The following is a 24,159-nucleotide window of genomic DNA, read 5'->3' on the forward strand; positions in this document are numbered from 1 at the left end:
TAAATTCAATATACGGAACTGCATTTGTATCAGTGGTATTATCAAAAATAGAAAGAAATATCAGGTCAACATTATTAAATCGAACATTTAATTCATGGGATGCTCTGAGAGAACATTTATTAGAAAATTATTTTGAAAAACAAATATTTGCACAATGGCAATTGGAATTAAATTCATGTAACAAGGACTGAAATAAACTATTCCACTACGAAGAAGAAATTTCTCGCGATAATATGGTCAGTAAAGCATTTTCGCCCATATTTATATGGTCGAAAGTTTAAAGTTATAACCAATCATAAACACCTGGTATAGCTCTTTAATGTAAAAGATTTAGGATCAAGATAAGTAAGATGGCGGCTACTTCTCTATGAGTACGAGTATGAAATTGTTTATAAACAAAGAAAATTAAATCATAATGCAAATTCTTTAAGTAGAATACATCCAGAGGAAGATGTAAGGTTACAAATTACCAATAGAAATCGTGAAACTTATTCATAATTTTTAAAAGAAATAGAAAGAAGACTCATATTGTCAAATAATATAATGATCCTATGTCAAATAAAAGTAATAAGATAATATTTTCATCGTGTATTTAGATATTTTAAATGAAAAATACCTCGCAAAATATAAAACAGAATTTGAAAAAATCAGAATAAACAACCCTACACAGTATGACGTCATAGATTCACAAGACTCAGGAAAAAATTCTTTGTACTTTGTTTTCCCTAAAAATATTAATTGGGATAAAGTAACATATGAAGATTTGTTTGAATGCCTGAAGAACCTGAAAAATAAATTATGTGAAAAGAATGCTAATGAAATAAAATTTTGTTCATAATTTTATTTGCAAATTTGGAATACCTGATGTCCTATTAACAGATAGAGGTACTGATTTTACTTCGAAACTAGTGAAGGAGATATCAAAATTATAATATTTAAAATAAAGAAAATAAACACGACAGCGTATCACCCACAATCCAACGGTGTGCTAGAAACGAGTCATGCCGCGCTAGTTGATTACTTAAAACATTATGTAAATGATGACCAATTAAATTGGGGTAATAGATAGATTTTGCCATGTTTCCTTATAATACTAATATTCACACCTCAACACAGTTTACATCTTTTGAACTTATTTTTGGAAATAAAGAGAAACTACCAACTTCAATAGTAAAAACCCCAGAATTTAAATATTGTTACAATGATTATTTAGATGAATTAATATTGAAACTTAGAAAATCCAGACAGTTAGCACGAGAAAAATTAATAAAGTCCAAGTTAAATAACAAATAAATATACAATGCAAACAGTAAAAGAGTATAATATAAAGTATGAGTTTAGTGCATTTAAGTAATGAATAAGTTAAGCTCGAAAAGTCAAAGAAGTTATCGCCATACTATTTAGGACCATATGAAATAATTGAAAAATTCTCTAGTAAATGTTACTATTAAAATGAAGAAAAATAAAAAGAGAGTTCATACCAATAGATTGAAACATGCGTTTATTTCAGAATGAACACTATGATTGAAGTTTTGAAAACGCTCATTATCATCTACGGATGTAACGCAAGTAGGTTAAGTTCGTATAATATGACTAGTATAGATAAAGGCGGAATATAATTTAAACATCTAGGTAAAATCAACCACTACGATAGTGAATGGAATATGATAAGTTATATCGATATTTCTGAAATACATCATAAGATTGATTTAATAGATAACAATTATAGTAGAAATAGGGAAATATGTAATCAATATGAAATCAAAAGTTCAGTAATTTTTCTCTTTGTGAGACATAAATCCTGGTATTAGATCAAATTATCCCTCAACTTTATAGTCAGGAAAGCATCTTAAAGAAATTAACTGGCAGAACAAAACAATATTACATTGATGATGTTGGAAAAATATTTAAAGTTCTTTTTGGTACTTTAGATTCTAAAGATGCAGAACGATATGACGAAGCTATTAAGAATTTAGATTCTCATGAACATGATATATTACGTTTGTTAAAGACTCAGACTGATATTATTAAAAGTACTTTTTCAAATTTTATATTATTAAAATTTGATTACTGATTAATGATCAAAATTTTTACAGTAGATCTGTATATTTTCAATGACCAATAGTTGTAAATTATATACTGTAAACGTAATTTTGCAAATGAAATAAAAGGTCTAATTAGTGAATAAAATTTTATATTACCTTCTATTGACATTTTTAATGATGACTATTGTAGAAAAATAAAAGATAAAAATATATCAAAAATTTAATTTATACCTTTAAGATCTCACGATAAATTAGATTTAGAAAGTCTTAAAATAGCAAGCCATAAAATAAATAAAGTGAAAGAAATGATATCTAATTTGGGAAATGAATTAATTTATACTAAGATAACAAATAACGGGTCCTTTTTCTATATTTTTCATGTCAATTATAAAAATAATGTTTTGTTATATAATATACCGTATTGGAAAATATATTTAAAACGTAAATTCTTCTGTACTAATTAAGCTAGACTATTAGCTCTCAAAGAATCTCGAAATTGTTGTACTAGAATTACTAATTGTATCACTTTAAGAGTTAATAATAATAATAATACTGATACTGAGAGACGTTGAGTTAGAAGACATATCCTCTACAGAAGAATCGGTTTTAATGGTACAAGAGGCGATCAACATCCTTATGTTAGGAAGTAAATAGAAATTATTACGACGCGTTTAATTGCGTTGGAAAGACAACCGACTTCGTCTATGTAGTGTTTGTATCTATACAATAAGTATAATACATTGTCTCATGTACACCAGTAGAGGGGGTAGCCGTCAACCAGTAGTCTGGCGTTAGCCGGCAATGATGGATGCGTGCGTTTGCCTGCGTTTGGAACTGGATGTAGTAGTGAGCCAGTGCAATAAAATACATATTGTTAAATCCCCATTCTGTGTGATAGTGATCACTACAGTTTACATCTGCCATAGGCTATCATCAGTCCGATCCTGAAAATGTGGGTAATACGTCACCGCACCCCGCTGCTATCATTGTCTCCTAAATTATCTGATATGGCAAAAGGATTTCACCGGATTCCAATGAAAAAAAATCTATTTCATTAACAGCTTGTTGTCACTCCAGAAACTATTATGAATACTTAAAAATACTCTTAAAGTTTTTGTTGATTCTGCAAAAATCTTTGTTTACATTGCTGACGTGCTCATTTTAAATATTTAATTGAATAAGGCTTTGGAATTTTATGCCCGGTAATTAAAAAATTAACTTCTGCTAGTTTTTCCATGAATTTAAATAAACGTTCATTTCGATCCACCTAAATTGAGTATTTGGGTCGTTCTATTAGTGAAGTTCAAGTACAACTGAGCTCATTTAAAATAAAAGCTCCTGTTGAAGGCCTCAGTAACAAAAAAATATCTATTCCTTAGTTCAACTGGGTACCATTACGAGCAGACCTCGTACTTGTGAGCAGACCTCACTCTGAAATATACTCTATAACTCTGAAAGACAGAAGCCTACCAATGGGCGAAGTTGCCTAAAGAAGTAATACTGACGTATAGTGACGATGCTTTTAAACACTACGAAGTACCGGCTGGTAGGCAGACAACATACAAAACTTTGAAAATGATTTTGATGACTACAAAGTCTAATGGTTCAGCAAATGGAAGAGTACAATATTGATTGGATGCATGGGAAATGCAACTGCCCTGCGTTTTACAAAAAATATATGTGCAAACATATTATCGGATTAGCCATACGCTTAAAGCTGGCCAAACCCCCACCAGGAGCAAAAAAAGTGCTTAGGGGAGAGTCGGGTAGCCCCGGCCGGCGGGTACCCTCGGTCAGTGCTAGTTACAGGAAAGTTCGCACACATACATGCACAAGTGTCACATCCACACGACCGCAGCACCATTTAGCCGTATATTCATATCAAACGCGCTGCGACTGATGTGCGAACAACACGTGACATTCGTTTGTTTAACAGTACCTATACTTTTGTGTGCGCCGTTTACTTTTTGAGTGCGGTTATTGGTTATACAATGTAAGTACTTCACCATAGTATATTACTAATTCTGTAAGTTAGTCATTATAGTTAACAAATTAGGTAAATACTTGACGTTGTTTTTATTGATATTTCCTATATGAATAAAAACATAGGATCGAGGCGGTCGGGTACAATCGGACACTTTTTTGTCGGGTACCCCCAGACATTTCTTTTATGACGAAATGTTTAGTTTCTTGGATTGCATAGTGAAATTAAGAAACGTGGTAGTTTCACCATGTCTGTTTGTCTATGCATCTCTATGTTACAGTCTTTTTTTATTACAATGTTGAGACAAGTGTATAAAATCTTGTGTCTTTTGCAGATAATGCCAAAATTCAAAGGAAGGATTACGCCTAGAGGAAATTGGGACGAAAATAAAATGAAACAGGCTATAAGATGTGTACTGGAAAAAAAGATATCGGTGAGAGAAGCAGCTGAGAGATATGATGTGCCGAGAAGCACCCTTCAGGATCGGATAAAAGCTGTCGGTAGTGGACAAGAAGCACAGTTCAAGCCAACACTAGGGAGATATGAACATACCTTCTCAGAAAATCAATCACTGCAATTATATAACCATGTCAAAGACCTCGATAATCGCCTGATGCCGCTGACCAAAGTAGAGTTTTTGAAATTGGCATTTCAATTTGCAGAACGTTTAAAAATACCTCATAGGTTCAATAAAGAAAAGAAAATGGCCGGCAAAGATTTTTATTATAGCTTCATAAAGAAATACCCAGATATTGCTCTCAGAAGTCCAGAGTCAACCAGCATTGCAAGAGCCGTTGGGTTTAATAAACCACAAGTCTATCGGTTTTATGATCAGCTCCACCAACTACAAGATAAATACAAATTCCCTGCCTCCAGAATATACAATGCTGATGAAACGGGGGTCTCCACTGTACACAAGAATGAGAAAGTTATTTCTACTAAGGGAAAAAAGCAAGTTGGCAAGTTGACTTCTGGTGAAAGAGGACGAAACATTACATTGATGTTTGCTATGAGCGTGTGCGGCCATTTTATACCTCCACTTTTTATTTTCCCGAGGAAAAGGATGGATAAAAATGGTCGTTTGATGATTGGAGCTCCACCAGATAGCATTGCTATTCCACACGAAAGTGGTTGGATGAATGGTGAGATATTTTTAATGTGGCTCCAGCATTTCAAACAGCACGTACAGCCTTCGAAGGAGAACCCTGTCCTTCTGATTCTCGATGGACATGGAAGCCATAAAGAGTTGGCAGTGATAGAATTTGCTCGAGCTAATCACATCCATATGATTAGCACTCCACCACACACAACACACAAGGTGCAACCTCTGGACAGGGTATTTTTCAAGCCGTTTAAGTCTGCATTTGGTTCAGCAAGCGCAATGTGGATGAGACAAAATCCAGGGGCTAGGATCACTGATTATGACATCGCTGCTTTAGTCAATTCAGCTTTCGTTAAGGCAGCGAGACTAGAAATAGCACAGAATGGGTTCAAATGCACAGGGATTTATCCATTCAATAGGGAAATTTTCAGTGATTTGGATTTTTTGCCATCATTGATGACCAATATTGAACAGGAACCAGCTTTTTCTGAAGAGACAGTCGTGGGATCACAGTTATCAACTAGTTGCAATCAGCAGAAATCCAGATGCTGCAATCAACAGTCATCCTCTAGTGGTACCCAGCAGCCATCCACAAGCTGCACCCAGCAGCCATCCACTAGTTGCACCCAGCAGCCATCCACTAGTTGCACCCAGCAGCCATCCACTAGTAGTAACCAGCAACCATCTACCAGTCTTATATCACACCCATCAGCCAGTGGCAATACGCAGCCATCATTTATGCCCGCATCAACGTCAGAAATTACAGAATCAACTGCACCTGCTACTGTAAATGAATTGCTTAAGCAGTTGTCCCCTCTTCCCGATGCATCCAAGAGGCGTCTTGCAGCGCGTTCACGAAAAACACAAAAAAGTGAGATTCTGACATCTTCGCCCTTCAAAAATGCGTTGGTAGAGAAAAAGGCTGCGACCAACACAACCAAGGCTGCAACCAATAAAACTACAACGAATAAAAGAAAGGCGGTGTTCAGGGAGAATAAGAGCGGAATGTTGTTGTAAAATACAAGTTTAGCCCGACAATTTATTGTGCGAATATATGCGTGTGCGGTTGCCACTATGCTGTGTATGTCTGCCGTCCGCGAGCCGCGAGTCCGCTCGCCGCTGCTCCGCGTCCCGCGCCCCGCCGCCTCCTCCGCAGACCATTACATGGCTTGACCATATACTCCCCGCGTTGAAGTGTCAAGTTCAAAACTCTTCACTGGCAAGGGGCATATGGTGTTGTATGCTCGCCGAATGACACCCTTCTTGGTCTGAATGTCGGCAACCCTTGCGATGCCATCCCTTCCAGGTATTATGCGGATAACGCGGCCCATGAGCCACATTAATGGAGGTGACGTCTTCTCCTTGATGACGACGAGGGTGCCCTCCTTAAGCTCGCCATAAGACCGATGCCATTTGGTTTTCTGTTGGAGCCATACAACGTATTCGTTAGAAAATCGATTCCAAAAATGTTGCTTGAGCAGCTCGATGCGTTGAAATCGCTGAAGAGAGCTGAAGCGGCGGTCGACAATTTCTGGATGTGGCAAAAAGATAATAGACCGTCCAATAAGGAAGTGGGCAGGAGTAAGAGGATAAATATCAGAAGGATTGTCGGAAATAGGTGTGATAGGACGAGAATTTAAGATGGCTTCAATTTGAATAAGAAGAGTAGCCATTTCTTCATAGTTTAAATGAGTCTTATCTAAAATACGCCTAAGAAGATGCTTCGTTGATCGAACAAGCGATTCCCATAGGCCTCCAAAGTGAGGAGTATAGGCAGGAATAAATGAAAAGTTTATACCTTGTTCGGCCAAATCCGTAGACAACTCAGATTGTTTGAGGAGCTTGGAGAGCTCATGAAAAGTCCCAACAAAGGTAGTGCCGTTATCCGAAAATATCGTTTGCGGCTTGCCTCGTCGTGCTATGAATCTGTTTAGTGCTGCAATGAAAGCTTCTTTAGTCAAATCCGAGACAAGCTCTAGATGCGCCGCCTTTGTGGCAAAACACACAAACACACAAATGTAAGATTTTATAATTTTGCAGCCCCTACCCTTGCGATCAGCTATCAGCACTGGACCGGCATAATCGACGCCTGTTTCTAGGAAAGGAAATTCTAGATGGACCCGTTTCTCTGGTAGGTTACCCATCATGGGCTGAATGGTTTTTCCCTTGAACCTAGTGCACCTAACACAAGAGCGAACTATACGTTTTGCTAAGTTGAGTCCTCCTATAGGCCAATAATTATGTCTAGCAGTGGCTAGTAATAACTGAGGCCCTGAGTGCATGAATTTTTTATGAAGCATATTGAATATTAATTCACATAAGCGATGTTTGCCTGACAAAAGAATGGGATGTTTGACATTGTAGTCATAATGAGAATCATTAAGCCTGCCACCCACGCGGATGAGGTTATCAAAATCTATAAACGGTGATAATGACACTAACCTATTCTTGAAAGGTAATTGCTTGTTTGACAAGAGTAACTCACGTTCCTCAGGGAATGAATCTTGCTGAGCTGTACGTAAAAGAAGTTTGGCAGCATTATTTAATTCTAATAATGATATTTGATCACTTAGTTTATTTGTATTCTTTTGGCAGTTATTGACGAATCTTAAGACAAATGCAACTACACGTTGCAGTCGTGTGAAATTTGAAAACTTGTCAATTAAAGATGAAATTAAATTACCTTTATGATTAATTAAATTACTGTCATCTGTGTGAAATGATTGTATCGTTTCAGGTAAATTGGAATTATGTTTATTTGGATTAAGTGGCCATTGAGATGAATCTAGTTTTAAAAATGAAGGCCCTGACCACCACAAGGAAGAATTGTTTAATAAATCTGCTCTTAGACCTCGGGATACTAAGTCAGCTGGATTTGATTTTGAGGGTACATAACGCCATTCGTGAGAACCTTCCTGTATCTCCACAACTCGGTGCCGAACAAATGGTTTAAGCTGACTTGGTGAAGAAGCAATCCAGCCTAAGACGATGGTGGAATCTGTCCAAAATACACAACGACTGAATTCAAGAGTAACCGATGTAATCACCTTCTTGTACAGTCGTGCTCCTAAAAGCGCGCCACAAAGTTCAAGTCGTGGGATTGTAGTAATTTTAATAGGAGCTACCTTATTTTTGGAAACCAAAAGACGGACATCAATTGAACCTTCGCTAGATATACTTCTTATATATACACATGTACCATATACTTTCTCCGATGCGTCTGTAAATATATGTATTTCTGTGTTGACTGTACTGTTATTTTTAATACACCTAGGAATCTTAAGATTATTCAGTAATGGTAAGAATTGTACAAATTCTGACCATATTTTTTCTATGAGAGGGGGAACCTTGTCATCCCAAGAGCATTTATTTATCCACAATTGTTGCATTAATATTTTTGCTTCCACTATACATGGCGATACAAGGCCTAATGGATCAAATACTTGTGAAATTGTGGACAAAATAAATCTCTTGGTTAATTTATCTTGAGATGAAATATTAATAGAAAATGATAAGTGGTCTGTTAGACATTTCCAATGAATACCTAATGTTTTTGCACACTCTTTTGCACTAAGATCTACACTACCAGATGTCTTATTGTTCTGACATATACTATTTAATATGGTACTATTATTTGAATGCCATTTTCTCAAATTAAATTTGGCTGACTGAAGGGTGTTGATTACACCTTGACACAATGAAATTGTGTCTTCAATAGTCTCATGTCCACTTAAAAAATCGTCTACGTAGAAGTCATGACATATAGCGCGTTTTACTTCAGAATTGTTAGAGTCATGACCTAACTGTGTAAGACATCTGGTGGCTAGAAATGGCGCTGATGCCGTGCCGTATGTGAGAGTGTTTAGGGTATATGACTTAAGAGGGTGGGAGGGATCAAACCTCCATAATATTTTTTGTAAAGGACGTTGTGCGTCGTCTAAAAGTATCTGCCGATACATCTTTTCTATATCTGCTGATACCACGAACTTGTGCTGTCGAAAACGTAATAAAATAGATAATAAGTCGTCCTGCATAGTAGGACCTACGCGTTGTATGTCGTTAAGCGACTTACCTGAAGACGTAGAGGCAGAACCATCGAACACAACACGTAGTTGTGTGGTTATGTTAGATGTTTTAAGAATGCCGTGATGTGGCAAATAACATTGAATTGTTTGATTATGATTTTTAAATGTGTTTTCACTCATATGACCCAGATCAATATATTCTTTTATGAATTCTACATAAAGACGCTTCAAATGTGACTCTCGTTGCAAACGACGCTCAAGAGAAAGAAATCTGTTTTTAGCAAGTGAATAAGAATTGCCTAAAACCTCAGGAGGTTCTCTGAGTGGCATAGAAACTACAAAACGTCCTTCTTTGTTGCGCTGTGTAGAATTCATAAAATCTTGTTCGCATGCATGTTCATCCGGAGTGAGCTCATATTTAGATGAAATTGTATCTAGTTCCCAAAAACGATTTAAGTCTGTAGAATTATTCTGTAAATTATTAGAAAACATACATACATACTGTTTAGGATCTGATTGACTGATAGTGCCAGAAACCAACCAACCAAATTTGGTTTCAAAAAGAGTAGGTTTATGTGTACCTAACTGGATGCGATTTGTACCGATCACACTCCAAAAGACGTCCGCACCTACTAGAATGTCAATGGTTGACGGAACGTTGAAATTTGGATCGGCTAAGCAAACCCCAGGCGGTATTTTTAAATTATGTATATCTATATATGTGTTTGGAAGCAAAGTTGTAATAGTGGGTAAAACAAAGCAATTGATGTCTGTCCTGTAGCCACCAACATAAGACTCCAATGTAAGAGAGCAAGACAATGAACTAGTGGATACTTGATGATTAATACCTGTTACCCTTGAATTCGTAGCATGTGTACGAAGATTGAGCTTGCCACAAAAGTCCTTTGTGACAAAGTTTCCGGTACTTCCATTGTCTAACAAGACTCTAGCTGCATGTGGTTTCCCGTGGACGTCAAGCACCTTGACCAAGGCTGTGGATAATAAAATATAACCCGTATTAGTTGAGGACTGAGATGGCTCAGCAGATAGGACAACACTATCATGCGTGACAGGTTCGTGATGAATATCAAGATGAAGAAGAGTATTGTGCTTGGATTTGCAATATTTGCAATGTGACAATTTACACCGTGTCTCATGATGACCAGGTCGAAGGCAGTTTAAGCATATTTTAAAACTTTTAGCTTTTTCAATGCGTGCATCTACTGACAGTTTCCTAAATGTATCACAGTTAAATAAATGATGATCATGTTGACATAATGGACAGGAAAGCGTTTTATTTTTACTTGAAGAAACTATAAAGCTGTTGGATTTTTGAACGTGAGTAGATTCAGAATTACCTTTATTGTTTTTTGCCTCCTCTAAAGTCTCTAGAAGATCAGCCCTGTTAGACAAGAAGGTTATAAAAATATCTAGAGTAGGTGGATCACTGCAATTGTTTCTATACTCCTCCCACTCTCGGTTTGTAACACTGTCTAATTTAGTTGACATCATATAAATTATTAATGTATCCCAGCTGTCTGTTGGCTGGTCAAGAGTAGCCAAAGCTTTAAGATTTTTGTTTGTGACATCGACTATATAACGCAAAGCTTTACTAGATTCTTTTTTGATAGAATTAACATTAAAAAGAGCTTGTACATGGTTATTTACAAGTAAGCGTTTATTGTCGTATCGCTTGCATAGCAATTCCCATGCAGAAGCATAATTTTCTGCCTTGAAGTCTAAGCTTTTAATAACTAAAGCTGCACTACCTTGTAAGCAAGCGCGAAGATAATGAAATTTGTTTATGTCATCAATAACAGTACTAGAATGGACTATAGAAACGTACGTGTCCCTGAATTCGAGCCAATGCTGATAGCTGCCATTGTACACGGGAAGCTGGATCCTGGGAAGCCTTACAAAATTGCTTTGTTTGTGCGCACAAGCATCATGAGAGCTTACCTCGTGATTTGTCGATGTAAATGACGGTATACACAGACTCCTAGCCGTCGCGACAGCCGCATAATACTGGTTCTCGAAAGCGTCCCTTTCCTGATACCTCTGGTCAGGATCGTCAGCAATTTCTTCGATCTCACCCTGAAGAGTATCAAAGTCCGAATATAAGGATTCCATTTTATCAATGCGTGATTGAAGCTCGAACTGAATGACAGCATTACTAACAGCTGAGCTATTTTTTAATATATTAATGTAATTGCAAAAATTTGTAAGTTTGCTTTTAAAAGTACCACGCTTTTTAATTAATTGATTTAATTGTGTTGCTTTATTTTCTGTCATTGCAAAAGTTAATCAAGATATAGTTATTAAATAAAATTAAAAATTGTAAATAAAGTAATAAAAATAAATATATTTTAATTATCTACAATAAAAAAAAATACTTAATTAAAAGATAGCAAATTAAAAATATACTAATCTGTGATAATGTGTCTGACACTGCACAGATGCTACAGTACAAAGTCCGTTGATCGGTTGGTAGTAATTTAGCAGACTACTGGCTAACCTAAGAAAAAAAAACAAAAAAAAAAAAAAAAATTATTGTACGGTATTAAAATATTACACTGTTAATTAGGTACGTGAGATATGATTAAAGCAACTAAAAGCAGATTGATGTAATTAATCGCATTTACTTAATAAAATAAAGAATTAACTAAGTATATAATACAATAGCGTTGAAAACTACGTGATAATTATGATTGTATGATTCGTGATTCGATTATGATATTTACTGCCTATGGTAGGTAGCGTAAAAAAAATGTTACTTAAAAAAAGCGTCTACGATTTACTTATTACGGAGATATTAATAATCAATGTATAAATAGATATTACGATTTTAGCTTTTTAATCTACAAGACTACAAAAAAACTAATGAAGTAAATGGCAATAACCGTTTATGGTTTGAAATGAAAGTAATAACTACTTAGATTAAAAATAAGTGATTAAGTATTATGGAATTATGGAATGAATTCACTAATGGAAAGGTTAAATGATGATAATATGATGATGGAAAGCAAAAAGATAGATAATGGAGCGATCTCACGGTCTTTATGCACTATCCATATAATCCTTTTTGTTTTCTTGTCTTGAAAAGCGTTGTAGGGCCCGTAGAATTCTGGTCGGAAGACTAAACAGCAACAAATTCCCAGCTCCAAAACGTTGAAGAGCGGCGTTGAAAGAAGCCCGTCAAACCGTTGAAAGAGGCCTGTCGCACCGTTGATCGAAGACGACCGCGTCGTTGTTGGAAGCCGGTGGAATTTATCACGATGTAATTTAAACAGTCCAGTAATTGAATAGAGCTCGAAGGACCATATGTTCAGGGAGAATAAGAGCGGAATGTTGTTGTAAAATACAAGTTTAGCCCGACAATTTATTGTGCGAATATACGAGGTCTGTCCGGAAAGTTCGTATAAAAGTGTTCTGGAATGCGAGAAAGAGGAGTGGGGAGGCCAGGTAAGCGCAGGACCCCTTCCTTATGTCCCTAACAATGCTTCAGTTCTGGTCTGACCGCCGTGCGGTGCGAACTGGCTTGTCACGCCATCTGTGAAGTTACCTCTTAACGAAACCCCGTCGGCATGGAGCCCGCTTCCGTTGAAGAGCAGCGCGTCGTAATCAAGTTTCTCTCGAAACTCGGCAAGAATGGCCGTGAAATTTTTGCCGATCTCAGAACAGTTTATGGGGATGATGCTGTGAAGGAACCAACCGTCCACAAGTGGCTAAAAAGATTCAGAGAGGGCCGAGAAAGAGTTCGATGTTCGGGGGATTGTCCATCAAGAATTCGTTCCTCCAGGCCAGACAGTTGATGGAAAATTCTACGTCGATGTGCTCAGACGCCTCAAAGCTCGTGTGGCACGAGTTCGTCCAGAATTGGCGCGAGAGGGGCGTTGGATTCTTCACCACGACAATGCCCCTGCCCACACCTCTCTTGTTGTCCGTGAGTTTTTGAGTAAAAATTCCATTACGGTGACCGAACACCCCCCCTATTCGCCGGATTTGGCCCCGTGTGACTTCTTCTTGTTCCCAAAAACCAAATTGGTACTTCGGGGGCGGCATTTGGGGGACATAAATGAGATAAAAAAAGCTACGACGGGGCAGCTGAGAAACCTACAACCAGAGGACTTTCAAGGAGCCTTCTCACAGTGGAAACGGCGTTAGCACAAGTGCATTATGTCACAGGGGGAGTACTTTGAAGGGGATAAAATTGATTTACCTGAATAATTGTAAAATAAAATTTTTAAAAAACTTTTATACGTACTTTCCGGACAAACCTCGTATGCGTGTGCGGTTGCCACTATGCTGTGTATGTCTGCCGTCCGCGAGCCGCGAGTCCGCTCGCCGCTGCTCCGCGTCCCGCGCCCCGCCGCCTCCTCCGCAGACCATTACATGGCTTGACCAGGCGGCAACTAATAAAATGAAAACAAAGAAGAATATTCAAAGTTTGACTCAGCTAGAAAGAGACCACGATACAGAATGCATCATTTGTGGAGAAACGTTCGAGGAAGATTGGATCCAGTGTCATAGATGCAAAGACTGGGCGCACGAAGCGTGTGTGGATATTGATCCATCGCTGGCTTACTACTATTGTGACGTATGCAAGGCTAAAGAACGATTTGGTCATCAGTAATTCTATGTCCGGGGCTACCCTCCAAAAATTATTTTAACAAATATTGAAGACTGCTTTTGAGACTTGATTTAAGCTAATATAATAAAACTATCAGTTTCTAACTTAATTAATATTATAAGATATATGTTTAGTTTAAGTTTAAAAATAAATGTTTATTTCGGTTGATTTTCAAGATATCATGAGTTTTATTTATGTGGCCGAGGCTACCCGACTCTCCCCTATCGGCCAGAAAAGAAAAAAGGGGCGCCCTTCAAAATCCAAACCAGCGCTGATTATTCAGTAATTATTATTTTTAACAATAAAGGTTAATTATTTACTTTGTTTTATTTACTATTCTGCTAGAAATTTTATTCAAATATATTTATACTACCTGTAGAAATTAAGATCCTTGGGAGGCATATCTTTAGTAAGTTGTAGGAACTATGAAATTTTCTAGTAACATCATATGATTTATTGCTGATCTCTTTAAATTAGTTTGCTTAAATACTTATTAGGGCAAACCTATTATAATACATACAAAAACATTTATTTGCTACTAGACCCTATATCTCCATGATTTTAGATGATTTATTGTGGAATTGATTTTATATTGTTTGGTGATTACATTTTGGTGACAAATCTACTCTTTTTGCGGGCAAACGCTATTATTTAAAAAACATAAAACTAATTAAATTGGCGATAGCTTAAATAAAACCCAATACATTTTAATGTTGTGTATGGATGCTTTTCAGATATAGAAGATTATAAGCCTTTATACTTGATAGTAGGAAGTGGAGCGATATTCACTCAAGTACACTACGACAGTTTGGGAAGTGCGGAGACACACGCGTCACATTTTAATATTGGTTGGGTGCAAGCGATGGCATACGACAACTCAAGAGGTATAAATAATGTCTGCTAGACAACAATAATTGTAGGAACATAAAAATACAGGTTGGCCAAAACGGAAACAGCTGATATAAATGAATGGTCTAAATCAGGCGGCAAATTATTTCCCCACCGGAAATGCACTACAACCATATAATTAATGATTCTTAATTTTGACGTCACGCAATGTATTTGAAATGTTACAATCCACACGACGCGTGATAACTAAACCGTGCGGTTAATGGCGTTTCTTCGTAGGTAGTTTTCGTACGCTTGTGGCGTTGACTTTACACAGCTGAATCCGCGCATCGCGGTAGGATTTTAATACGTATATTACATTAGGTACTGTTTTTTGGTATTTCATAGTATTTCACTATAAAATAATATTATTTCTTTATATAAACCCAACCCTCTATTATTTTTAATACATATTTATGGGATGGCTGTAAAATTTCGAAACGAGCGGGGCTTGAAAACATATGTTCTACGATATTCCGTGGCCAGTGTTCAGTTGTAAACATATATTTCCGTTGTAATTTCGAACGATATTTGTTTGACTGATAATTTGTTGGAATAAGCTTAATTTGAACATATATTCTACGGAATAAAAACAAACTACAAAGAAATGGACAAACTACATTGATCGGACTTATCTCTTCGAGGGATTAATATTTCAATCAGTCAATATTCCAACTAAAAATAAGTATTTTTCTAATTTCTGACAGCTTGTCTCTTGTCAACATGCTCGTTTACACCTATATTTAAATTTATTTGAATTAGTCAACTATCTGTCTACTACTTGTATTTCTTTTACAGATGTCCTGTACGTATACGACGGCCAGCGTAAACTTTTAAGCTACATAAATATGAGCGACTTCTCTTTAGGATTAACACGACCTTTCTATTATAATGGCCTGATGAATATTATCGACATGGATTATGGTCAGTAATATTTTCATATATTTATTTAAAAAAATATTGTTTTTGACATGGTAATAGCTTTTTTTTATGGGTCTCTTTCAGTAGTCTGGAACAATCTAGGTTAGCTAGAATAACCGTACTCTCACGCATATGCCCAATTAAGAGGCTATGTGCGGAAAAGCTTGGACAAACTAAGTAGCTAAACTTCTTTCTCTATAACGTCTGATGGTAAGCGATCATTGCTAGCTATGCTATGGATGCTCGCAACATCAGAAGCATCATTCACGCGTTACCGACCCTCATGATATGAAGATTAGGCTACAGTATTGATTACAAACCGAAACACGGCTGTTTAGACTGTGTTTATCAAATGGGTTGCCCAAGACATGAAATACAAATGAAAACAAAAATAAAATGGAGTTCAATGTTCTCTAATAAACTTCCTATTTCAGATTATGTATCTGATTCTCTGTATATGCTGGATGCCGGAAGAAATATAATAGAAGTGATGTCACTGAAGAAGCAAGACCGAGTAATAATGTATATATTGCCCCAACAAGAGACCCCACTCAGCTTTTGTGTTATGCCTGATTATGGGTAGGTGTTTATTATTATATCTTATGATCACAAAATCTGTAGCTAACCCGCATGCCAAGCGTAGTCACTATTGGCAAAACATCCTTCATGGGGAAGGCCTATATATAGCAATGGGCAGCTAACGACTGATATGATTTATTTTTATTTTTTTTAGAAGGTATACTGGAGATGTAAATAAAGTTGATTAGGAAGGAAAAGCACATTACGCCAATTTAAAATGATTACAGAATTATAATTTCAGCCCTTAATTGTGCACTGTTGAACATAAGCCTTCCCCATAAGGGAGTTTTGCCAGTAGTTGCTACGTTTGGCAGGCGGTTTGGCAATCGCAGTTAGGCTTTTATGAATGTTTTAAGAGAGACGTTGCTGCCCATCCCTCCTCCTTAAGCTCATTACTGTCAAGCAGGAAAATCTAGAATCCTTGATATTCTACGAATATAAATGTTTTGAATCTAATGCATTATTTTAAGAATGGAATAGAAATAATCCTTATTTAAATAGACTTGCCTATAAAGCTCTTTTAAATCGTCACTAGTTTTTATGATTCTACCACTGGTTTCGTGATGCTGTTATCTTATTTTACTGAACTAGGTCTAGGTTATCTTGCGGAAGTCTATATCATCATTGGTTACTTGATTATAATTATTTTGTTTAATTCTAATATTTTTATTTTGTGTATGACTGCTAATATTTGAAGATTGACTAAAACTATTACTACCAGAGATTCCACAACGTTCCATATTAGCCATCAATTTCTGACTGCCATTTTTTTCGCGCACGTTTTGAGACACGTGTTTCACTAACTCGCTTGGAACGTGTATGCTCCGAGACAAAATGATTTTATTGTGTCAAGAACAACAAAAGTTTCTTTGATATAACTCTAACAGCATCTTGGATAAAACTTTGAAGTTACATCAAAGGTGATGTTAAAAGAAACTGTTACTGTTGCTGTTTTAGAAAACTCCTGTTAGCAGTACGTGACAATGGTGACAACGTAGTACATATCGACAGTATGGGATTGGACGGCAGTGGAAGGAAACGTGTCGTCACGACTGATCTTAGAGGTACAGTTGGAAAATTACATTCCGATGCAGATACATACTCGTATATTAAGCTGGATTTCCACTGTAGTATCAATCAGCAATGTGAAACTATTCGGTACAATAATTTGGCGTATTTTTTATCATTACCTACTTACAACAGTTTTAATCAACCATTTATTTTATTGCCACACTTACATATAGAAGAAGTATTACACTTCGTTAATTATTAAGTATTGTAATTCGTCTAAACGTCAATTAATAAGAAAATATTCACGAAGAGACTATACATAACTGAATGTCAAATATCTATTTTGTAAAGTAATTATGTCGGGTTTTTCTCAAGTTTTAAATTCTGAGATGTAATCCGACTAGTTTCGAATTCGATAGGAGCTCTTATTCATGAGCGCGGTCCACGGCTGTGTCGCGAGCAGTACTATCAAATAGCATGATGAATGCGTATATGTAGTTGTAATGCAGTATGACTCACAATAGTTATTATTCAACAATTTTTGTAATGTTCATCTTATAAAAGCTTTTATTTTAAATTAGATTATTGTTTTAGAAATTGCATGCCAAATTATAACCACTTTCTTAATATCGATTGAGTTGAAATTTTGTATAAAACTTTGATTCTGGTTACAATACAAAATGCAATACTCAACATAAGTATATAAACTATAACACTGTAGTAATTTCAATTGTAGGAGTAATAATGGCTGCCGTTACAAGATGGCGGATCTTGTCTTTTTTGATCGCCGCAATATGGGTATCAATTGAAAGGATTTGAAATGTATATAATAAAATCAATATTACTATACTAAATTCTACAAGATGTATTACATTAGTTTACTTTTAAGTACTTTAAAATAAGACTTGTTAATTATTACAGGTCCCCGAATAACATTACGTTACGCACATTATATGGACTTGGTGTATATTGCAGACGACGGCAACAGCGTCATTGATTTGATGCACCCTAAAGGTATTTTGTCTTTTGCATCCATGTAACTTGATGCAATTACAATAACAAAATTGTCGAAAGATCCCGGTATAGAATAGGCCACCCCATTCTTTCCCGTGGATGTCGTAAGAGAGACTACTTCGTAATTTTTCCATAGTTATTTACATATATAGTGAATTATCGAAAACATAACAACATTTATTATATCAATTTAAATTTTTAATTATGTATGAAGGGTAACAGGGACATTACAGTGTACTGTGATAACCTTGGTGCTCTTCAAGACTATAGCAAAAAAGCAGTTAATTGCGCAAAAAAGATATCGAATATCCTCATTTTAAGAAAATCTTGACAAACCTAAAACCTTGTTCTTGCTTCAGGAATAGGTAGAGAGAGATTTCGCGAACTATCAACCTCCATATCATCCTTAGCACTGACGGATGGGTACGTATTCTGGGCCGATCGTCGCACACCGCGTCTGTTCTGGGCCCCAATACACGACGTCACAACTAGAACCCGCAGGATTCAGCTCTGTTAGTATATCTTTTGGTATATTTGGTAGTGTGTTGCAATGAAAGTCAATCACAAATTTAAATGTATCATCTTGCTTTGCTCAACACCTGGAGGAAGTGTTAGTACTTAGTGCAATCTGGAACTAACACGTAAACGAAGCGTGTTCCCCTAAAAGAGATAAATAGCAAAACAATGTAATTGGTCACAGTCTTAGTATTACTTTATATAAATTTAAGTGTGAATAAAATTTCTTATAATCTAGATTATAATAGGAAAATGGAAAATTATCCTCAACATTATCAGGCTAATACACACTTACTACTAAATTCCTGAAATAATATGTTTGATAGTGTGTAGGTATCTGTAACAGGTCTATAATGAATAAAAATATATAGTATTATTTTTATAACAACAACGCTTGTTAATACAAATTGTAGGTGTACTACATTAAATAAAAACAAGTTCTATAATTTTAATTGCAGCAATATTCCCAAACAACACTAAACTTCACATCCTGGCAACTACACCACCACTAAGAAACGACAGCCTTCTCAGTAATCATCCTTGTATCGTCCAGAAACCTTGTTCGAATGTATGTGTTCAAATACCCCACCCACACCCGCACACAGCGCCTAACGACTTTCACATGGGGTACAAATGCCTGTGCCCACTCTCGCTCTTTAACAGGAATGGAACATGCATCAAGCAGGCCACTTGCAAAGCATATGAGATCTATTGTCATAAGAGTAACGTATGTGTTTCTGATGCAAAATATTGTGATGGAGAAAAGGATTGCGCAGAAGGCGAGGACGAAGAAGGCTGCAATGGTGAGTTGGTATAATATTTTATTAGTATTGTGACGAATCACTAATTGCGTAATAGAATCCTAAACGAGGATATCTACAAAAGAACCAAAATAACCGACATAGCCCGAAGGATAAGCAAGCTGAAGTGGCAATGGGCTGGTCACATAGCTTGAAGAACCGACAACCGATGGAGAAGAAAGGTTCTTGAGTGGCGACCACGTACGGGTAAACGCAGTTTAGGACTATTCCCCACTAGATGGAGTGACGACCTGAAATGCATTGCAAGAAGTCAGTGGACGCAGGTGGCTCAGGACTGTTCTTTATGGCAGTCTATAGGGGAAGCTTATGTACAGCAGTGGACGGATAATGGCTGAAATGATAATTGTGACGATAATAAAGATGAGGTATCTTCACCAGTGAACCAAAGACGGATTGTATGATATAAAGGACGATAAAAACTTTCAAGTCGATAGATATTTTTAAGCTACTGTCAAAACAAGGATGTTTTCACTTTAAGCGATTACGTCACCAATTCTATCTCAATTTTGTTAATCGATACAATTTACTCCTGTAGAGTCCTGTGTTAATTCTCTAACGATTAAAGCCTTTTTATTTAGCCAAGCAAAAGCTTGGTTAAATAAAAAGGTTCGTTGTGAAACAAAATCTATGTATATGGTATATAATATATATGGTAGACTGGGTACGTTTGAAAGAAAGGACAGTGGAAACAAAGTACGTTTGAACGTTCGTTTTGTTGAAGAAAAATGCTGTTGTTTTATTTTGTTTTTAAAAATACCTAAATTTTATATAATTGTTAAATAGTCTTATCGTCAAGGACGACTGATTTTATATACTTTAAGATTTGCACTACGTTTGTATTTATTTGTACCTTACTCTTTGGTTTGCACCCTAAAAACAATGTGCCATAATTACTCTTAAAATTAAAATAAATAATAAATAATGCAAGTTGTAACATTATGTTTTGTATTATTAACATTACACCAGTCACTGTTTCAACCGCCCCTGGCATGAGGACGGATGAAACGAATCAGATTTGTTTCTTAATTTTATACAAAAATTAAAATACCTGGAACGCAAATAGTAGATAGATACTCATTCTTATATTTAACACATCTCCATAATCGTATCGCTCGTTTTATTAATGGCCTTGCTATGGATGGTATAAGCAAAACTGTTTCAACCGTACCCACTCTACTCTAAACTGCGCAATATTTACAATGTAGGGTAACTAAACATATTTTATCGGGAAGTTGTATTAACGTATTCTGATCACGTTTAACAAGTAGAATTAATATAGTCAACCTTTTACCCACTTTATTCATATAATACAGATAATTCTTTTTTTTAGAAATACCATTTCAAAATCCAGAAATTTCGTGTCCGCTTGGTCAAATAATGTGTGACAGAAAATGCATAAATCAAGATCAAAAATGTCCATCCGCAGTGGCAAACACAACTTCGGAACGTTAGTATACGATTGATATCTTATAATAACAAACAAATATAATAAAATATTAAAAGGCTATTTAAGGTAAGATAGGATTATAATAAGATAATACAGGATGGGGAGACAGCTAGTAATAGTAATGGAATTCAGCGACACCAGTGTCTTTCTCACGATCATTACTGGAAACCATGATGGTTAAACAAGCAACGAAAATTGACATTCTGCCATTTTATCAGTCTAGACAAATACAGCTAAATGTAAATCACTTATTAAAATTTTAAATCGTTACTAATATTATAAATTGGAAATGTATGTTTGTGGTAACAAACCACTTCTTATCGCTTTAACGGTTTAATCAATAATCAAGAAATTTTATATATGCATAATATTTGGGATAGAGAAGGACACATAATTACACCACATCAATCGTTTGCTCCTAAAGTTAAGATACCCTGTGTTATAAGGAAGCAGACAACGAACACCTACGGGGGATAATCCAGAACACTCTGGCTTGGGCAAATTCAGAATTTGTTTTCCAAAATTAGTCCGACTAACAAACGAACGAACCCGGGACCTCATTTACACGAAGAATTATGCCCAAGTCACAGAAGTCATTAATAGAAATTGGTATTTTCTAGCGTCTGTTTGTGGCCCGACTCGGTTCCAATGTTTCTACACTACTACTACTACAATTTACAATACAATTTGCGTGGAGAGGTCCCAACTATGCGATGGCAAAGTGGACTGCCCGAACGGCAGTGATGAAGAAACTAGCATCTGTGATACACTTACTTGCAGGGAAAATGAGTTCATGTGAGTAATGATTCTCATTTATTATTGGAGTGTACTTTTGAAATCACTTCTTTAAAGGTAATTGTTTTTAGTTTCATTTTTTGTCTTTATGTTGTTATAATTTTGCTTTCACTGTTTTTAAGGACTTTCTGTAGTTTTCCTCTTGTAAATTTGATGTACCCTCTGTACTCGTCCCTGCACGTATTTGACAAAGTAGTTCGAAAAAAGCGTATACAAAAAAAATACTTATTACCATTTTACATTCGTACATATACCACAAGTGTACAAATCTCACTCACATCACTTCATTCATAAAACAACGCTTTCAACGCACCCCTAAAATATTAACGTGCATAGAAAGTAATGGCTGATATGATGATGAGGAGACCGAATCCGAAATATAATCCGATATATATCTATGAATAAACTGTAATTGAAAAATATCTACTTGAATTCATATATTCGCTTAATTAGCTGAAAACTGACCATCCTACAAAGACCCGATGGATTAATATTAAATATGATAAAATTCTTGCATCTTTACCACGCATTTTATAGCAGAATGTCGATCGAGAGCAACTGGTATGTTGTTATTGATTTTTTGTGGTTTATTTATTTTATAATTGTTTAAATTCTTATAAGTACTTTTTATTTTATTTTACTCATAAACGATCCACTTCTCTTTCAATTTTAATCAATCAAATTTAACAATACTACAAATTTATCTATATGTGTTTCAAGAAGTACCAACATGCCCCAGTGCCCCTCCAAAATACAAAGAATTAAAAATGTATAAGTAAAAGTATTCACAAGGTTTATAAGCAAGGAATATAAATTACTCCTCTGGCTGGACCAATACTGAAGATGTTTCTTCACAAACACAAATAGAATACTAGACTACATCTGAATATAGTCATATACTGAAGCAAAAATTTGGAGGGGCATGCCATAGTAACGTGGACAAATTATATTCTAGACTTCTCTTTTTAAATTAGAAGTAATTTTAAGAATTCATTATTGTTATAATAGGTGCACTTCGGGTTCGTGTATTTTGAGCTCTTTCAAGTGTGATGGCGAACAAGACTGCGCAGATGGCTCCGATGAAGCTGATTGTAGTAAGTATTTATAAAAAAAAAAAAAAAAAAAAGTATTAAAATTTACAGTAACATCATCCTAAAGTGAGCTAGAGACCAGACAACACAATCAAACAGTTTTCAAATCCGCATCTCTGAGTATTACTGAGCAAATTTCTTTAAAATTTAAGAAGCAATAACTTATAATATCATGCTATTTGGATTAAATTGAATAAATAAATAAATTCTATAATACATAAATCTTATAAGAGTGTATTTATTCCGTAGTATGTGTCTACTTCAAATGTATATTTTTCAAAAGTAGTTTTGTACTTCCACTACTTATACTATAATACTTTTATACTACTTTATAATACTTCCACTGTTCTTTAGTGAACAACAAAAATATTTTCATTATTTTTATTAAAGGTTTTATTTCGATTTGACTATAGATAAGACCTGCGCTTTCGGATATTACCAATGCCGTAACAAAAACTGCATCGAGATGCGGAAGAGGTGTGACGGTCAGAACGACTGTAGCGATCACTCTGACGAGGAACTGTGCGAAGAACCAGTCACGATGTTTGGTGAGGTCAGTAATAACATATTCTTTTCGACATTTATACTCAGAATGAAATTTGAAAATTTCTGTCAAATTTGTCTATTTTACACCCAATGTATTTAAAGAGACAATTTATTACGAAATGTACTTATTTATAAAAAAAAAAAAAAAACTAACACTCCGGCATTTCAACAAAGATAATATGTATAAAAGATCGAAATAGAAAAAGCATAACAATTATCACCTTATCTTGAAATTTCAATAGATAAGTAATTGATAATATTTCATATTTATGAATTAAAAATATAAAAATAATTATTAGTCTATAAAAATGTTTCTTTCTTGTAAAAGAACGTCAAGAAACTAATAAAACCTAGAAAATAATAAGCAACACAATGCAGGCCTGTGATATCCAATCGTGCTATTCAGATCTGTAGGCCATAGTTACACTTTCCAACATTTATTCATCACTTTGAAACCATGTTAATGCTTTATAATTACGCTAGTCATAATATTATACAGATCATATGTGATACTACTGTTTTTTTGAGCAGAAAAGATGCTCTTTCTATATTTTAATGTATCACTAAAATATTTATATGTCACATATATTCTGCAGACGTTGGTGCCTCGTTGTGAAGAGAGGGAGTACTCTTGTGAGCTAAACAGAAGCATTTGTTTACCATTCACGGCACGGTTAGAAATAATTGGAAATACCGAGTCTTGATTCCATGTTTGTGCCGTCAAATGTCTATTCGATTGGGTCT

At 35.5% G+C, this 24,159-nt stretch overlaps 2 protein-coding genes across 3 annotated transcripts in view; one reads left to right on the forward strand and one right to left on the reverse strand.

Moving 5' to 3' along the window:
• LOC113511210 (prolow-density lipoprotein receptor-related protein 1) overlaps positions 1 to 24,159 on the forward strand; it is a 60,863-nt gene that overhangs the window by 22,145 nt on the left and 14,559 nt on the right. The window contains exons 13-24 of the mRNA XM_052900305.1: positions 14,521 to 14,670; positions 15,473 to 15,598; positions 16,030 to 16,174; positions 17,132 to 17,238; positions 18,107 to 18,199; positions 18,559 to 18,711; positions 19,174 to 19,518; positions 20,867 to 20,983; positions 21,604 to 21,778; positions 22,787 to 22,872; positions 23,283 to 23,422; positions 24,012 to 24,088. Of these exons, the coding sequence (XP_052756265.1) occupies positions 14,521 to 14,670; positions 15,473 to 15,598; positions 16,030 to 16,174; positions 17,132 to 17,238; positions 18,107 to 18,199; positions 18,559 to 18,711; positions 19,174 to 19,518; positions 20,867 to 20,983; positions 21,604 to 21,778; positions 22,787 to 22,872; positions 23,283 to 23,422; positions 24,012 to 24,088 (1,714 nt within the window). The remainder of the gene's footprint in view (positions 1 to 14,520; positions 14,671 to 15,472; positions 15,599 to 16,029; positions 16,175 to 17,131; positions 17,239 to 18,106; positions 18,200 to 18,558; positions 18,712 to 19,173; positions 19,519 to 20,866; positions 20,984 to 21,603; positions 21,779 to 22,786; positions 22,873 to 23,282; positions 23,423 to 24,011; positions 24,089 to 24,159) is intronic.
• On the reverse strand, positions 5,969 to 13,924 carry LOC128201916 (uncharacterized). 2 transcript variants are annotated; one of them, XM_052900306.1, is made up of 4 exons: positions 13,421 to 13,924; positions 11,581 to 11,671; positions 11,116 to 11,250; positions 5,969 to 6,552 (listed from the first exon to the last, which is right to left on the reverse strand). In XM_052900306.1, exons 1-4 carry the CDS (start codon positions 13,543 to 13,545, stop codon positions 6,292 to 6,294), a joined length of 612 nt encoding a protein of 203 aa, XP_052756266.1. In that variant the 5' UTR covers positions 13,546 to 13,924; the 3' UTR covers positions 5,969 to 6,291. The 2 variants fall into 2 exon arrangements, 1 of the variants encoding a protein (XP_052756266.1); XR_008253502.1 differs by lacking the exons at positions 11,581 to 11,671; positions 13,421 to 13,924 and adding an exon at positions 10,005 to 10,148 and having other exon boundaries at positions 6,416 to 6,552; positions 11,116 to 11,249.

This window comes from Galleria mellonella, unplaced genomic scaffold (assembly GCF_026898425.1).
Source record: "Galleria mellonella isolate WM207_F2 unplaced genomic scaffold, CSIRO_AGI_GalMel_v1 utg643, whole genome shotgun sequence".
Classification (NCBI taxonomy): Eukaryota; Metazoa; Arthropoda; class Insecta; order Lepidoptera; family Pyralidae; genus Galleria; species Galleria mellonella.